Source organism: Alligator mississippiensis, chromosome 2 (genome assembly GCF_030867095.1).
Source record: "Alligator mississippiensis isolate rAllMis1 chromosome 2, rAllMis1, whole genome shotgun sequence".
Lineage (NCBI taxonomy): Eukaryota > Metazoa > Chordata > Crocodylia > Alligatoridae > Alligator > Alligator mississippiensis.
In genome coordinates this window covers 261517502-261535710 of record NC_081825.1, presented here as the reverse complement: position 1 = coordinate 261535710, position 18209 = coordinate 261517502, and the positions used below count along the sequence as shown (strand labels likewise).

General features: G+C 48.7%; 1 protein-coding gene across 5 annotated transcripts in view; it reads right to left on the bottom strand.

The window, feature by feature from the left end:
* Positions 1–18209, bottom strand: part of FLVCR2 (FLVCR choline and putative heme transporter 2) — a 50940-nt gene that overhangs the window by 21629 nt on the left and 11102 nt on the right. For all 5 annotated transcript variants that reach the window (XR_001374025.3, XR_001374024.3, XR_001374026.3 and 2 more), the window contains exons 2-5: positions 14174–14315; positions 11111–11251; positions 3100–3167; positions 1834–1937 (exon numbers count right to left, since the gene is read on the bottom strand). Coding sequence is in view for 2 of the 5 variants with exons in the window: in XM_019499234.2 (XP_019354779.2) it covers positions 1834–1937; positions 3100–3167; positions 11111–11251; positions 14174–14315 (455 nt within the window). In the remaining 3 variants the exon portion in view is untranslated. The remainder of the gene's footprint in view (positions 1–1833; positions 1938–3099; positions 3168–11110; positions 11252–14173; positions 14316–18209) is intronic.

Below are 18209 nucleotides of genomic sequence, written 5' to 3'. Positions count from 1 at the left end.
GTTTAGATTGGTTATTAGGAACAACCTCTCACTAGTAGGATAATAAAGCACTGGAACAGGCTATTCAGACAGGCTGTAAAAACTTCCAAGGATGGAGATTCTAAGACCCAGCTAGACAAAGCCTTGGCTGGGATAATCTAATTGGGGGTGGTTCTGCTTTGAGCAGGGGGTTGGACTAGATGACCTCCTGAAGTGACAACTGTATCTGGCCCTCCATTGAGAAGCCTCTGGTTCTGTGACACAGACTTGGCAGCTAGCACAGCTGATGGCTGCATTTCCATGTTGATGCCCTGGGCTTATTAGGCCCCAGGGGTTGGAAGTGGTTTAACCCTTGTCATCCCAGTGTGATGGGATGTTGCATCAGGTTGCATAGAAGTGTAAGACTCCCACATGGCTGGATTGCCAGCCACACACATTGTCATTTCAGATCCTTCTCCCCGTTTTCCTCCTACTAGCTTATGACCCTTTTCACACTGGCCTGCAAGGAAAGCCAGACAGCACTTCTTCCAGAACCAGCTGGTATGGCAAAGCTGACTGTCCAGGTTTCCTGGCCAGATAAGGTAAGGTATCATTGTAACCAGGGCACCAAAGCTTAGTCTAGAACAATCAAGTGAGCTAGGCAGCAAAAGGCTCCCACTTGACTGTCTTATGAGGAAGCACCCAGCCCCTGTGAGGGCAGCAGCTCACAGTTTAGGTTGCTCAGGGACACTTAGCTGCATACTGGCAGATTCATAGATGTTAGGGTCGGAAGGGACCTCAATAGGTCATCGAGTCCAACCCCCTGCATAGGCAGGAAAGAGTGCTGGGTCTAGATGACCCCAGCTAGATGCTTATCTAACCTCCTCTTGAAGGCCCCCAGGGTAGGGGAGAGCACCACCTCCCTTGGGAGCCCGTTCCAGACCTTGGCCACTCTGGGAATGTGCGCTGCCAATGCTCATCTAAAAGAAACAGACCCTCACTTGCTCTCACCCCCCCCACCCACCCATCTCAGCTACATCTGCCCTAAATAGTGACATGCACACAAAGGGCCTCTGGGCACAGGAATCAATGGGTTTCTCCAACTAGGACAGAGGATGGTGGTTGTCAGATCACAGCCTCTCAGAGGCTGGTTTGTAAGGCAGAGAACAGGTCTTGTACTGTCCCGATTCCTCCAGTGCTAGGAACTCGCTCAGCCTTAACAAAGCTGCCACTGGACTATCACCTCCCTACCTTCCCTGGGGACTGGTGGGAACTCAGTCACAGCTATGGAAGAAAATTACACACACCCACCATACTGCCTTCTAGCACAAGATGGGAGCCCACACATGGAAGTAAGCTATGCTAAGAGCAAGGTACTACCGTTTGTCCCAGGTAGGAAGACCTCCAGCCCCCATCTCACATTGCCACCTGTCCTGCCCAAGGAAGACTCACAGAGTATGTATGGACCTACCCACTCTCCCCTGCTTAGATGAGCTGCTCAGGCCCTTTGCCTGCTCATACCCCAACTGTCCTCCTTAGCTCCTGCCCTGACACCACCCCCCCCCCCCCCCCCCCGTGAGGGATGCTCTGGGTATGTTCCGCCAGCAGCAGGAATAAGGCAAAAGGCAAAAAAGAATCCTGATCCAGTAGTTCCAAAACCCAGGCCAGAGCAGCAGGAAATAGTGGTCTCTCCTACCAGGTCACTCCTAGCAGGAGCTGCTCCAAGGTGAATGCACTTGTAGAAACACAGTCCACCTCCCACACATGTTCCCAATGACTCAACCCTTGGAAGGCAGAGTTATCCCCTGGGGCATCACTCTCCACATGGAGGGCTGGGTAGGGTTGCTGAGGGTGAAAGCAGTGCAAAGAACTTACTTGTAGGTTTTGGTTTTATCCAACCAGATACCAGAGATTAAAGCTCCAACCATGCCAGATAGTATGATGGTGAGTCCTATTCTGCCAGCATTCACCACCTCCCCCTGTGTTCAGACACACACAAATACAATAGCAAGTTGGGTTAAAAGGGCTTGGAGAGGAAAGGATACTGAAGCTGAATTTTTCCATCTCCTGCTCTTAAAGCCCTATCTAGTTCAGCTTGCAAGGAGAACAGGATAGTACCCCTGACAGAGTCAGCCAGGAGGAGGAAGTTGATCGGCAGCACAGATGTAAACCTTTGCAAGGTCACTCTTAGTACTGGCTTTTAAGGTAGGTTGTTCAAGAGACACAGTCCAGTGCTTACCAGGACTGCTGGCCTAACTACTAAGGTCTGGAGAGCTACCCCAGCAAAAGGGAGCTCCCAGGCATCCCAGCCCCACCCTCTCAGAGGAGCAGGTGGGTTAGGGCATATTGTAGGAGCCCTGGCTTTGGAGCACGCTCTGCCTTGTGCAACAGGAGACATAGTAGTGAGCAGTGCAGAAGCACTGAGTACAAGGGACTTCCAGTTGCTGGACTGCCAGTAGTAAGTGCTGTAAGTAAGTGACAGGGCATGAAAAGTGACTAGGGAATTTCCCAGAATAAAGTGTCATCAATTCTTTAACGTACCTTATGGGGTACACTGCTGGACTTCACCAATCCAAGTCCCTTCCAGCTGAAAGAGCTGTAGAGAACAGGGGTAGGAGTACTGGCTACAGAACAAGCCTGCAGTGCCCAAGTGTCAAGTTCTCCCAGTAGGAGGTCATGTAGCAACTTGTTCTATACTAGGGCTGTTCAATGGGAGGCCTACATGTGGCACACAAGGGGTTAAATTGTGGGCTCCAGGCTCCCACCTATCTGCCACTCCCTGCATTGCTCTAAATATAGCAGCAACTGGGGACTCCAGGCTTTGCCTCTGTCCCTGCATTTGTCCCATAGGGCAGAGCAATGTCTTTGACTGTAGCTTTCAGTAGAGGGGGAGCCTGCATAGTACAGTGGGAGACCTAGTAAGTGAAGTCAGTCAGGGCACACACTGTAGTGGGGGGTGGGGAGCACTTGGGCACATGGTGGAGTGGTAACGAGGGAGACCTAGGATCCATGGCCTCCACTGGTGTGTCTTGTACTAGTGTGGCCCATGACCATGTAGAAGTTGGATAGTCCTGTTCTATACAACAAGCTTTCTATTGACAGCACCGAGAAGGGAGAACATTGGGGTTGGGAGGCACTTACTGGATAGTGCGAAAGCACCATGCGGTTCAGCAGCGTGGACAGGGCATAGAAGCAACCTGCATTCAAACCTAAGAGGAGGATAAAAACACAGCCCAGTCAGAGCCTGCCATTGAAAAGTGCCTAATAAAAAGTGAGTGGGGCCCTCTGTAGGCCCCAGACTATAGGATGAATTGAGTTTGGTGGGGTCAATTTTAGAACTGGGTTGAAGAACCTAAAGACCTCCAAACTGGGGTAGGGTTGCTCAGGCCACATCCACACTGGTGGAGGAGCTGCAGAGCTGACACAGGAAAGAGGCATCTCAACATGATGTTTAGACTTGCATATTAGAGCTGTTCTTGACTTTCTGGCAAAGGAAGACTGCTTCACATACTTTCAGGTCTGGCAAGGGATTTCTGGATCCAGCCCTCAAGACCTCCCTCACTCTAGTGTATTCACTTTTCATTTCTGCAGTGTAGGGGCAGGACAGGGGTGGGGGTTAGGCTAGTAGTGTAACTAGGGTTGGCAGTAAGGGCTCTGATTTAAAGAGGTGCGAGACTAACAGCCAGTGTTGCTGCTGGCCTGGCCACTGCCACTTCCCAGGGTGCAAAAATTGTTTTTTTATACCTCCAGGGCAAAGTCAGAAATGAGCTTTCTTGAACTCCACAGGCTTCCCTAGAGCAACTTGTCTGGGCTGTGCAGAGGTCAGTGCTCCTAACAGACAGATTAATTCTTGGCAATGATCCCTAACAAGTCTTCTCACTTGGGAGGTAGAGCCCTTTCACTCAGTGCTGGCTTAATGCCACAACTGCAAGGCCTCCTGCAAGGAGCTCCAGTTCAGTTAGTACCAAGGTCAGGGACCTGGAAGGGGATATGCCAACAGGAGACTTCTTACAGTAAGGAACTGGATCACTGCCCTCAGCAACAGCCAGCAGGGAATGGCCTCTGCTAGGTAAGAAACTCCAATAACCAAGCAGAAGCTGAACACCTGCTGAACCCTGCATGGAGCACAAGGAACTTGTCTACATAGGAAAGTTTTACCATTTACGAATATCACAGAAACCCGAAAGAGAAACCAACTGGAAATGTAAATGACTTTCTGAGAAGACAATTGAACTGACTGTTATGGGCCCTGTCCACTTGGTTTCTCAGTATCACCCAACATGAGAATGTAAACTGTTGTGGTAATACTGGTGTAACGTGTGGACATTTTCTTCCACTGGCTCTGGTTTGCTTTAAGTCCCCTTCCTAAGTGGCATAAGCCAAACCAAAGAAGGTCTCCTTAGACTGTCCACATAGGGCTCTACCAGTGTTACCATAATGGCTTAAATTCTCACCTTTGGGCAATACTGAGAACAGTTCTTCAGGTGGACAAGGCTTGCAAACATCCATTCAATTCTCTTCTTGGAAGTCATTTACATTTCCAGTTGGTTTCTCTTTCAGGCTTCAGTGATCTTTATGACAGCACCAGGGAGAGGAAAAAGGAGGCTTACAGGTGTCATTACAAAGAACTCACATATGAGGGTGCCAGACAAACCCATGGTTTGAAGTCCCTGCCTCGAGACATCCAAAACCCTTACAGCCCAAACACAAAAAAAAAAAAACCAACCCTCCCCTATATTGATCCTCTCTCTCCCTAAGACTGATCTCATGGAAGGAAACACCACAGTACAGTAGACAGAGGCAACCTAGAACCCCAAGGAAAGACCCATGGGACAAATACTTGAGTGCTAATCCCAACTCAGACAATGATTCTTGCCTCTGCACCTGGACTTCAGTCTCCCCCAGGGTACAGTGGGCATCCCCCATCTCATAATGTACATTTGTGAAGGCTTTTTGCTTTCAAAGGGCTTGGAGGACAACTTGGACATACAGGGACACCAGTGGGAGGGGATTCCACTCCTCCCACATGCTCAGCCTCTACCAACATTAAACAGAATGCATTAACAATGCCATGGTGATGAGCATAGTGCAGAGATCTAAAGAGAGGGACTGTATGCACAGTTGCCAATAATAGCAGGTTTTGGACTCAATGACCTGGGAGGTCCCTGCTTCAAAGGCAGGCGCTCTTAAGACATGCAGCACAGGGGAGGGCAATCAATTGGTTGCGACATGATCCATGCCCTCCACATAGGAAAACCCCAGTATTTTCATTCCAAAAGTCACGTGGGGAATCTGAGTTTGGGGGGGAAGTGGGGCAGAGTCAATAACCTACAGCAAGATAAAGGAGGAAGGGATCCAATAAGATCTAATGAAAGGAACACACCCTGCTGCACAGGACCTTTGTTCTTCACAACATGCAGCCCTGGTAGGACTGTACCTGAAGCAGACTGGTGAGGCTGCTCCATTGCTCCCCCTCCCATTCTGGGGCATATAGTTTGCTACAGGACACTTCATTGGTAGTGAAAGGGGTAGGAAGTGGGAGCATGAAAAGGTCAGCACATTTCCTCTACCCACAGCTGCCTCAGCTCAAACCCAAAACAATCCACATTCATCTGTGCAGTCTCTGCCTCTCACCTATCATAACATAACAAGTTCATCCTACAGAAGAGCAATCAACAAAAGGCCTGTGCTGTGGTCCTTCCTGGGACTATGCAGATATCCCTTTTCCACCACAGCTGGGCTTATAAGCAGCCCGTCTCTCCTACAAAGGCTCCACACTGAAAGCAGTCACCTGCAGAACAAAGGGCTTCCTTCCCTGAGCTGGGTGACAAGTTACAGAATCACAGCAAGACCTAGCACCTCTGAACAATTTGTTGAGCTCTAAAATCTGGATGGACCTTCTCCACCTTTTGAAAAAAAAAAAAAAACACCCTGGCAAATTTGAAGGTATTATTCAAAATTTCAGCTATTCAAAAAACGTTTGCCATGAATTGTGTCACCCTGGTTGGATGTTTCTAAAAAAGCAGAAGATGCATTTGTCCATATCATCTGGAACCAAGACTGGGAACCAGGAAGTCATAAGTTTTAGCCCCATCTGTTTCACAGCTAGTCTGAGTTCTTTTCATACACACAGAGCTTTACAAACATATCAGATCTCACAATATCTTGTGAGCCCTGTCTTAGAGACACAGGGAAGCCAAGTCACCTACCCAAAGCCATAAATGGAGACTCCAACAACTCCGGATTAGAACCCAAGGCTCCTGCCAGTTAGGCTTTGTTTTGGTTTTCTTTCAACTCATTAGGCCATAGGTCCCTTTAACAAATCCCCTCCCTTATCAGGCTTTCCCATTGCTAATGCTGGTTCTAGTCCACCAATGGTACCAAGAAGTGACAGCCTTGCCATAGGAAGAATGGCCAGCCATCATTTTTACCCCTATGCCCTGTGAACTTGCTCTGAACTGGCTCCCTCCAAGATTCTACCATCATTGGGACTGCTGGAGGTGACCCGTAGCTGGCCACCAGAGATGTTCTCAGGGCAGAGGCTAATAGGCACAGCTGTAACGTCTGTGAAGCAGAGAGCGCAGTGCTGCTGCAAACTCCTTCAATCCTGGAAAGTTTGGGGTTTAATGTAAGGATAGAAGTTCTTGTCCAGTTTTACAGGGTCTGAGATGCATAAGAGACTACATTGCTCCGTGTCTCTCTACGCATCCTGGTCATATTGTCTTTGTTGTGAGGGAGCCAAAATCCAGGGAAAGTCAGGCAAAGGAATGAAAAAGGGAGGATGAGACCAAACATAGCAATGAACAGGAAGAGATACTGAAGGAGTGTCCCTAAATAGCCTTTGCAAACCCCTGGACAACCTGAAGGAAGGAGTTATTCCAGAAAAAATCAGACGATAAAGAAATTCTGCACCTCATGATTCCCACTTCCATGCTCCAGGACTTGCTAACCATAATTAGTAACTAAGCCCTTTCCTTTTATTTATACTCATGCAGCAAGCTGGGCAGATGCCAAGGACAGGCTTTGTTTGTATATGAAGTTTACACAACCTCTTTTTCCTTAGAGGGCATCAGTTGGACAACAACCCTAAGACTGTCTCCAGGTCTGCAGTGCAATGCTCAGGGGCAGCTGGGCAAGGGAGGAGAGGAAACGTGCAGTACAGGACTGAGCAGGCTAAGGAACAGAATGGGAGTCACCTGGAAGACCTGGGGGTCATTTCCTGAAAGCTCGAGTGCTCTCGCCAAGGAAAAAAGGTCTAAATCAGCAGTTCCCAACCTTTTTTTGCTGCGACCTGCTGCTGAGAGTGGAGTGCAGTGGCAGTCTGGGAGCAGGGGAACTCCCAGTATGTGGCATGGGTCATTGTTTGTGTGCAGTGCTGCCAGCATTGGCCCTGCAACCCTCATTTGGGGTCACAACACAAGGTTGGGAACTGCTGGTCTAAATGAACTAATGGGCCTTTTGCATCTCCAGCAAGTGTGAAGCAACCAATACAGTCCCCAGCCCTCTTAGTCATCTCAAAACCCCTTTCAGTCACCTGTGCAGAGAGTCCCTGCACTCAAAGGCGTAGTCAGGCAGCTGTCCGATGCCCAGAGCAGTGCTTGCTGCCATAGTGCTGATCATACTGGCAATCAGACACCACTGTAGTCACAACTATTTTGCACCCCCTACCACAGACATAGGGTCCAGAGCTGCTGTCCCAGTCACACTTCAGTTATGCTACCGTGTAAACTGCCAAATATTCAGGTCAGAAGCTTTAACTAAGCAACACATGCCCTTTCTTCCTTTCCTTCTCCAGAGGGTCTCTTCAGTAAGAAGACCTCTATCACCAGAAGCTGGGGTCAGAACAGTCTTACTGAAGCAGGACTAGGAGTCCTGTGGTTTAGCATTGCATTACCCCTGACTATATACAGGCCAAGCCAGAAGCCATTTCATGCACAGAACCTGATGTGGCTTATTTATGCAGAGAGATCCTGGGATCTCTGAGGAGATCTACTCCTCAGAGATCCTTGTAAAAAAAATCAGCTGGCTACAATATATCCTATCTAAGGTAGAGACCTCAGTCCTTCAAAGGCATAGCCAACAGACTGCAGCAGGCTCCAGACTCCTCCTCTTTCCTAGACTTCATCCAATTACAGATCAGCATGGTAAGGAGAACCCATGTACCTCACTGTACCAAATGAAAAAAAACCCAGGGGCCCATTGAGTGTGCTGCAGGGGAAAAGCAAGTAGCATACGCAGGCATAGCAAGACTGACACTAGCGGAGGGGCCCTCAAAATTTCCTCCCTCTACTGGCTCCCCACTCAAAACCAAAACCCCACTCTTGAAGGCCACGTACTTTCCACAGGCTGTAGAAGTTTTGCTCCTTCCTTTCTGCCAGTGTTGTAACATAGGCATGAGTCACTACCAAGTCTGGGTTGGGGAAGTGACTCTGAGAAAAGAGAATCTTTTTCCTACCACAGCCCAGGCCAGAGTTACTGATCAGCATGCACAGGAAAACCAGTCTAGGCAAGGGACAGGCAATATACAGCCAGCAGGCCTGGTCCGGCCCACCAGGCCATTCTATCCAGCCCATGACGCACCTAAAAAGTTTAGAAAATTAATATTTATCTGCTCCTGGCTGCCTGCCAAAGATGACAGGAGCCGGGGCAGTAGAACCCAATGGGCCAATGTGGTCCCCATTTTCAAGAAGGGGAGGAAGGAGGACCCGGGCAACTATAGGCCAGTCAGTCTCACCTCCATCCTTGGCAAAGTCTTTGAAAAAATTATCAAGGCTCACATTTGCGAGAGCCCAGCAGGACAAATTATGCTGAGGGGAAATCAGCACGGGTTCATGGCAGGCAGATCGTGCCTGACCAATCTAGTCTCTTTTTATGACCAAGTTACGAAACGCCTGGACACAGGAGGAAGGGTGGATGTCGTATACTTAGACTTCAGGAAGGCCTTCAATACGGTATCCCACCCCATACTGGTGAACACGTTCAGAGGCTGTGACTTGGATGACTACACAGTCCAGTGGGTGGCGAATTGGCTAGAGGGTCGCACCCAGAGAGTCGTGGTGGATGGGTCAGCTTCGACCTGGAAGGGTGTGGGCAGTGGGGTCCCGCAGGGCTCGGTCCTTGGACCGATACTCTTTAATGTCTTCATCAGTGACTTGGATGAGGGAGTGAAATGTACTCTGTCCAAGTTTGCAGATGACACAAAGCTATGGGGAGAAGTGGACACGCCGGAGGGCAGGGAACAGCTGCAAGCAGACCTGGACAGGTTAGACAAGTGGGCAGAAAACAACAGAATACAGTTCAACAAGGAGAAATGCAAAGTGCTGCACCTAGGGAGGAAAAATGTCCAGCACACCTACAGCCTAGGGAATGACCTGCTGGGTGGCATGGAAGTGGAAAGGGATCTTGGAGTCCTAGTGGACTCCAAGATGAACATGAGTTGGCAGTGTGACGAAGCCATCAGAAAAGCTAATGGCACTTTATCGTGCATCAGCAGATGCATGACGAATAGGTCCAAGAAGGCGATACTTCCCCTCTATTGGGCTCTGGTCAGACCGCAGTTGGAGTACTGCGTGCAATTCTGGGCACCGCAATTCAAGAGGGATGCGAATAACCTGGAGAGGGTCCAGAGAAGGGCCACTCGTATGGTTAAGGGCCTGCAGACCAAGCCCTATGACAAGAGACTACAGAAACTGGACCTTTTCAGCCTCCGCAAGAGAAGGTTGGGAGGCGACCTTGTGGCTGCCTATAAGTTCATCACGGGGGCACAGAAGGGAATTGGTGAGTATTTATTCACCAAGGCGCCCCCGGGGGTTACAAGAAATAATGGCCACAAGCTAGCAGACAGCAGATTTAGATTGGACATTAGGAAGAACTTCTTCACAGTTCGAGTGGCCAAGGTCTGGAACAGGCTCCCAAGGGAGGTGGTGCTCTCCCCTACCCTGGGGGTCTTTAAGAGGAGGTTAGATGAGTATCTAGCTGGGGTCATCTAGACCCAGCACTCTTTCCTGCCTACGCAGGGGGTCACACTCAATCTATTGAGGTCCCTTCCAACCCTAACGTCTATGTATCTATGAACCTACAAAAACCTGTGGGAAGCCGGCAGGACTCGGGAGAAAGGCTAAGCCAGCCCAGCCCCCCTAGCCCCCCCAAGCCTCTACCTGCCCTAACTTTCACTGCTTCCCTGCACACTTAGTCCAGCCAGGGCCACTGGGGGGGGACGGACGGACGACGACACACACAACACGACAAATCAGTGCGACTGCTAGGGACCCCACGCTTTGGGGGGCCCTGTGGACAGTGCTGTACAGGCCCCACCATGCCCCCACCCCACAGCAGCTAACTTCTGCAAGCTGTCGCCACCCTCACCCCCTGGCCCCACACAGGCTGATATGCCCCAGGCCCTGCACACCCCTAGGGACAGCTCTGGCTCCAGCACCACGTGGCCCTGGGCTGCACTGCTGGACTGCAGGAGCACAGGACCATGCTGATACCCTGGGGCCAGGAGTGGGAAGGTGTGGGGGTGGTGTTCATAGGGCGAGTCCCACATGTACACATGCACCCCCACACCCCCCCACACTCCAGCCACCCTCCCCCCACAAAACCCATACCCACCCACACCTCACATAACCACACACCCCCACATGCTCCTTCACCCCACAACTATCTACCCCCATAATACCCCTCCACACACCCACCCCTCCATGCCCCCCACAAGAGTAAGATTTCATTTTAAACTGTTGTGCCATCACTTGTGTACACTACAAACACATGTAAATCAGGACAAAAATATTTTTTGAAATCAAATTAATTAATGTTGTAGATGTTTGATTTTTAGAATATAAATTTGTTTTTTTTCTGGTTCTGCAATGGCAAAACCCCTTGCTGAAAGGAGTATTTCTGGGGGCAAGGGGAGGGCCTTCTAGTGACAGAGGTCAGGGGTTAGGGAGTGGGACTTCCAGTCCCAAGATGGAAACCAGGGGGCAGGGCACCTGTTAAGGGGTGGGGCTATCCATGCAGCCCTCGACAGCTCACCAAAACTCGATAAGTGCCCCTCCGCCCAAAATAATTGCCTGCCCCTGGTCTAGGCTCATGCTTTGGTGGGCAGATCCACCCTCTTCCCCCATTCCTGAACAGCACAGGGGCTTGGCCTCACCATAGCTGATCATCAGCAGCAGGAAGTTAGTGTTGTGGAGCAACCGGAGGATGGAGTGCAGATAGGAATAGTCTTCCGGTGGTTTTGATTGGATCAAGGCCCGGGCCCGGCTTGGAGGATGTGGTGGCTTCTCCTGGAACACTGAAAACAAACACAGCAGGGACATGTTTGTGACCAGAGAGCCTATGCCTACTTTGCATGTGGGGGAGCTACGCAGGAAGGCAGGGGAAGTCACTGGAAACAGTGTCTGTAAACATGTTTCTCCCTAACCTTTGATTGTAACGTGCAAGCTCCCCTGGCAGAAGGGTATCTCTGAGAAAGGAAGCCCTATGGGCTGGGCAAGGGCTTTGCTGACAGCATTGCTGGGCACCAAGGGGCTCATAGAGCCATTGACATCTACCTGAAGAAGGAACGAGCCATTGCTTCAAACCAGGGCATCTGAAGGTGCTAACGTACATGTACAGGTACTGGGGCTGTACATATACATTTGTCAGAAGCCCAGGCAGCCCCATGTGCTGGGTGAGAGCTGGGCAGTGCCAAGCTCCCTTCCAGGCACTAAGTTCCCCTCAGCCTGGCTGAGCTGCTTCAGGGTCGTAATGAAAAAGGATGGTGGTACTTCATCTGGGGGCTCCTTGTCCTCAGAACTGTACAGACAAGGAACAAAAATTAAAGTGTCTGCCCCACAGAACTCACAAATCAATACACTCAGCAGGGCACAACAGGTGGATCTAACAGAGGCACAAGCTGGAAGTATGAGGCTACAATAAGAAAAGCAGAACTCAGCAGATAAATAAACCGAGTACGCTCTCCTGCCACAACAAAAGCCAGGCTTCCCCTCACTCCCTGGATGAGCTGGGGACCGGAGGAGGAGTGTCTTACATCTGATGTAGCAGCCGAACAAACTGCACTACCCTGAATCCTGCCTCAAACTATTCTGTCCCCACCCAATACTGGCTCCCTTCCCCACTCTCCCTCTCCACTTAACTGGGCACAGTGTCCTTTAACCTGACATTGTTCTCTGCCCTGTCCCCTGGGAGGTGACAAACCTCAAGGCACATGTAACTCCCCCAGGAACAATGCAAGCACTCCCATTTGGGGACACCAAGAGAGTGTGATCCTGGGACAGTTTCCAGGCTGGCTTTGAAAGGCTTGGTTCATGCCAGGTATTTAGACAGTCTGACAAAGGCTGCAGTAGACAATCAACCTGCCTCTGTACCTGGCTCCATCCAAAGGAGGATGGATAAAAATCAACTTTCTTTTTTTAATCCAATATTTTTTCTTTATTCATGTCAGAATTTTTTATTTAATTGTATTTTTAATTTTTTTCTTAAGATGCTTTTAAAAAAAAATAAACCGATATAGTTTAAATTTCAGATATGTTAAAGCTCAAAGATATTGTTATGAAACAGGGATTATAAACTTCTAATTATATACTATTTGGAGACAATATATTCATATCACTTTTTTAGAAGAGTCTTATAAAGTCACAACAGGCCATAGACTATATTAGGGTCCCAATCTTACGGGGTTCCCAGAGGCTCCTCTAAATTCATAAAGATTAAAGAAAACCACTCTACCCAATGGGACTCAGTGCTCACACTAGAAGATCCCATTAAGCATCTCTGCGATGCTTAGTTTCAGTTCTCAAACTGGATTTGTGTCTCCAGAGATAATATCCTTGTTAACAGCAGTATATGGAGATGAGAGAGAACAGACCCGATTACCTACCCATCAGCCCTATTGTCTGTGGCGGGACAGTAGGGAGTGCTACTATGCTGCCTCACTGTACCCAACGAAAACCCCACTTCAGGTATCTCCCCTGAAGCACTTGCATCCAGCCAACCCTCTTCCTGGAGCACACCCACAAGCCAGGGATAATTGCTACCACCACCTGGGCTCTAGTCACTGTTAGGGCTCTGTGCAGCCCATGGTACACAGACCCTGCAGACCTTGGTGCTGCTTAGCCCAGCATGGTATTTTGGAGTGCTTCTGATAGCCTGAAGCATTCAAAAGTAGCCTCCTGTACTGGAGGAAAGTTAAAAAAAAGTCAAGCCCATTTTAGCTAGCTGAGCAGAGGGAGCCAAAAGGCTGGTCCCGTCCCTCAAGAATCCACAGCTAGGTATGCTGTAACAGATAGCATTATTAATAAGAGAAGAGACTGTGGAAGGGGTACAGGACAGAGGAATGTTAAAAGAAAAACAGCTTGAACAATACAGAATAGGCTTGTTGGACCTTTTAAACACGTGGCTAAAGATGCATAACCCTAATATACTGGCTAAATTTCAGGCAAGTTACTCACATACACATCCAGAGAATTCTGGAAGCCCATGCTTTTGTTTGCGTTTCCAAAATGCCTCCCTGGAGAAAGAACCCCTAGACCAGGTGACCTGACCCTTAAATAAAAACTCTTCTGACTTCATCACCTGGCTCCAACCGGAAGCAGGTATTATTTGAACCCAGCTGAGGTAGACTGATCCTTTTAAAAAGTGGTCAGCAGCCCTCGGTGGAATGACTGGAGTCACCAAACTGTTTCCACAGGTTACTTGATGGGAAACTTAAGACAGAGTCTGGACACTATAAGGGGGAAATGGGAGGAAGCAAAAACACACAGCAACCCAGATATAGTCACAAGGGGATTTCTTCACATTGTCTTTCTGCAAGTTTGTGTATGCAGAGTCAAGCCCTTACCTCTCAAAAAGTGCAAAGTTTCAAAAAGTTAAATGAATAGAGAATATCAAACAATGTATTTTTTGTAGAAAACAATGATTAAAATCAAGGATTCCTGGCCAGTGACTTAAATTGTGATTTAAAAATCAATTTGATTTAAAGCAAATCCTCCCTGGTCCAAAGGATAGGAGCTATGGACTGTACCATTCCCAGAGGGAGTTACTTTTGGGTGGTCACCAGCCTGCATGTGAATAAGGGCGGGTGTGTGTTTGCACACTGCCCCAAATGGTCCCTATCAGATTTCCCTGGCCCTCCTGTGACACACAAAGCAGGCCTATCACACAAGGTGATTCTCTTACCTCCATCCCTCTTGCACATGTGCCCCCACCAGCTTACCAATAATAACAAGGATGAACAGTGCAGTTGCCACAGCTGCAGTGATGAAGAACATAATACTAATGTGATAGGCCAGTTGCTCTAGATCTTCCACATCAGGTACCAGAACTGGAGGGACAAGGAAACCCACAGCAATGCCAAGCTGAATAGGAGAGACAGAGACCAACTGTTAGATGAAGAGCAAGCAGTAGCTCTTCCACCAACCCCAGCACAGCTCCCTCATCAAGGGGCTCAGTCCCATAATGCAATCTGACCTTGTAGAGTGAGGACCTAGCTTATGCTGGCTCAAAGTGTGACAACATGGCAAAACTCACTTAGTCAGTCATCCAAATGCCCACAGTATATGGCTAGTGTAACAGCACTTCCTGCTTACCCCATCCTAACAAGCCCGATTCCCAGAGGTATGCCAGGCACACCTACGGCTCCCCTTATCCACTGCCCCATATCTGTCACTAAACTCTAGCCCTAAGGACATGAGCACTGAGAGCCACTCAGAGGGCTTGAGCCCATCAAGCCCAGAAGCTCTAAGCATGTTTGCTGGGGCTCAGCTCCAGACCCACGCTGAGGCACCAGACTCTGAAGAGCAGCAAGGAGAGGCATCTGCTTTTTGGGTTTAGGCTATGCTGAACTGGTTGCACAGTACCCAGTCCCAAAGCCGGGGGGGGGGGGGGGGGGGTGGAAAAACACGTCACTGTACTAATGGCACACACTTGGCAATGAAATGGCATCTGGCTTCAGGGACACACTGGCTCCTCAGCTGCCAGCATCAGCAGCAGAGGGCATCTGTAGGGTACCATCCAAGAGAAGCATTTCCTCCCTTCTCCCCCACCCCCAGTGAGCAGGTTTCACCACAACAGACCAAGTTTTGACAAGTATGTGGATCAAAAGCATTACCATCCTGAAGGGCCCTCCTCAGGATGCAGAGAGAAAAAAAAAGTTGGGCCCTTTGATTCTAATGCTTCTTCTAACCAAGTGGGAATAAAGTGCACTCAGTGTGTTTGCGGGTACTCTCAAGACAGAAGAGTTCTTACGAAAGCTGCTCTCCCATCTGTGTCTTGTCGCGCCCAAGTGTGCCACAACCAAAGCTCAACTCCTAGCAAGTGTTTACCTACTCCCAGCTTTCTGTGCTGGTGACCTTCATTCTTCAGTCCCTTCAGGATAACAGACCTATGCCAAGCTCCAGTCCAACTGCTGCTTGTTCCCAGTAAGACATTGTGCACTACCCCCGCAGGGAGAGAGGTTGTTAGTCACTTCAGCACTGAAATGCATTTTTCCATTTCAAGTTTGATGCAGGCACTGAAGGGCCCTGCCTAGAATATACAAGGGCTTCTGCAGAGCAGAGATAGAGAGATGCAGGGCAACACAAAGCAATTCTCACTGGCCTCTAACATTCCTAAATCACTTCTGCAGCTTAAAGTGTTTGGGTGTATCATAACTGAGCAGCACCAACTGAACCAAAATGACAGAAGCAATGAAGAATATCCCCATTTCCCACTACCTCCCAGCCACACTGGTTATTCAGTCCTTTACTATCACCTGTGTAACAACTGAAATCCAGCCCTCCCTCACTTGTAGCAGGAAAGGGGACAGCAGCTATGCAAGGCATGGAAATGAGGATGAATTCAAGCAATATCCAGGTAGTTGGCCACTTCCTTGCTGTAGAGAGATGCACTTATTGCTATAGGGACAGCTGATATCCCAGTGCAGGGAACCCGAGCAGGTACTGTGCCTCCTCCCTCAACTCATCACAGGTGGCTCAGAAAGACAGCCTTAATGCAATACTATCACTGTGAAAGCTTTAGATACAGTGTAAAATTAATGCTTCAGCAGTGCCCACTGTCTCCTCAGTCTTCCTTTGGTAGGATCAATTATTATCTCTTATTTTTAATTTTTTTTTTTTTTTAAACAGACAGGAAGTCAGATAGAGAAAAAAGGAATGCATCCAAGCATGTCAGAATCAGAAACAGAGAACAAGTCCTTGTAGTTCCCACCAGTCAGACACTCAAGGTTCAGTGTGACCCCCAAAGTTTTGTGCTCCATAAATAATAATTAGTTTGCCTTGGCACATATTTTCTTCAACTGGTTTCAAGATCCCATTATTAAGAGTCTTCTCTGCCTCCCTGTCAACTGGAATCAGAAAAATCTGCATCCTCCATGCTCTAATCAGCCCCCTTTGCAAACTCATTGCTCTCTGCTCCAGCGGGGAGATTCAGGGTCACAGAATGTCCTGCCCTGTCCTTCACATATTAGCTCACCCCAGTGCTGGAGACAGAAAACACCAACTTACAAACGAGTAATTCTCACCAATGTTTGCCCAAGCTTCAGTGTCCAGGACAGCTCTGGCACTTATCCTTATAATCAGAGGCATGTAGATCAACTGGAGTCAGGACTCCCAGCATGGGCCACTTTGGAGAAAATAAGTGATACAAGGAACCAAATCCTACCATGCTGCCCTCAGGCATTTACATGTATGAAAAGAACATCGACAGCTGTATCCAGCAGAATGAAAATGGGCTTAAACTGTCCCATTTCAGAGTATAAATCAAAGCCAAACTGGGAGGGGTTAGGAAGAAGTGTCTGTGAGCCAAAATGTTCCTTAACTGACCATCCAGGGAGTCAGTAGTACCTTCCTCACACCCATGTGATACCCGGCAGTGTCAACAGGACCCTGGCTTGGATGGAGCACTGCTCTGGGATGACATGGCAATTCCTGCGTCTCAGTCATTCAAAACCCACTTCCCAGAGCAGTTCTACTGCCCTCCTACCTGAAATGCCATCTGGAAGCTGAGGAATCTGATGGCCAGCTCTGTGCACAGGCTGTCTCCTTTCTGACCTATCCCATGTATTACAATTTCTCCATGTTCTCCATGTTCTTCCACCATGAAAACCAACATAAGGCACCTCTGACTGAGGGAGCGAGGCAATTCCACCAAACCCAGACCACCTGTTGTGGAAAAGCCCATCAGCCCCTACAACAAATCTGTGTTTTGCTGCTTATGTCCACTGCCTCAGCTCTGCACACTTCACTCTGCCCCTTCAGCCCGCTATCAGGCCCCACACAGCTCCAGTTTTTTGACGTTCAGAAAAAAGTGTCACCTGACCATGATGCAGCCTTTCAGCAATGCTCCTGCCCCAGCCTTCCCACTCCACGAGCCCCCTGATCTCACAGACCAACAGTCCCATAATAAGCTGCCAGAGGAGATTTACAGGTCCCCTGCTCCTTTTCCTTATCAATTTCAATCAGTGACAAAAAGATAAAAGGGCAAAAACAATTCCTTCTCCCATCATTATTATATCTAATGAGCTCTTGACATTCAGACCCAAGCACATGAACTATATTTGCACAGCTACACAAAGAAATCTAAAGAACAGTTCCCTCATACAGCCGCCCATAGTCCTCCTCACATGACACCAAGTTCAGAGAGACACTTGACCCCTGGGCTGGCAGATGGCCTATTTTATGAGTTCTGTTATGAGCTTGGGCAAGGATATTTTATCTCCTTAGTAGCCATGCTCCAGCTGTGAGGTCTCGCTAGGAAGGACAAGTCTGTGACTAAAGTACAAGACAAGAGTCAGGAAACCTAGATTTTCTTCCTAGCACTGTCACAGGATTCTTGTGGGACAAAGTCAAGACCATTCCCCTCTGAGTCTCTTCCTTACCTGTAAGTGGAGGAAGATGCATCTGATATACCTGGCAGGGATTGACCGCAAAATGCTTTACTAAGCACTGGAACATCCTTTCCTTAGAGACAATAACATCATCACCACTCTTTAAAATGGTACTCAGATTTACTCAGTTCTGTGCAAAATTTCTTGTTATCTTCTGCTAATAAATCTTTCCAAGCCTAAACCTGACAGCTAAACACTCAAGTCCCAGATAACCAAAACGTAGGGAAAAAGAGCTAGGATAGAAAAGAAAGTAGAGGCAAATCTCCCAGTGTGGCAGACCTTATCTTCACTGCTATAAGAGCTGCTTTCTGTACCTTAGAGTAGGTAATGTGCATGAGACCTCCTGGGGGGGGGGGACACAGAGAAG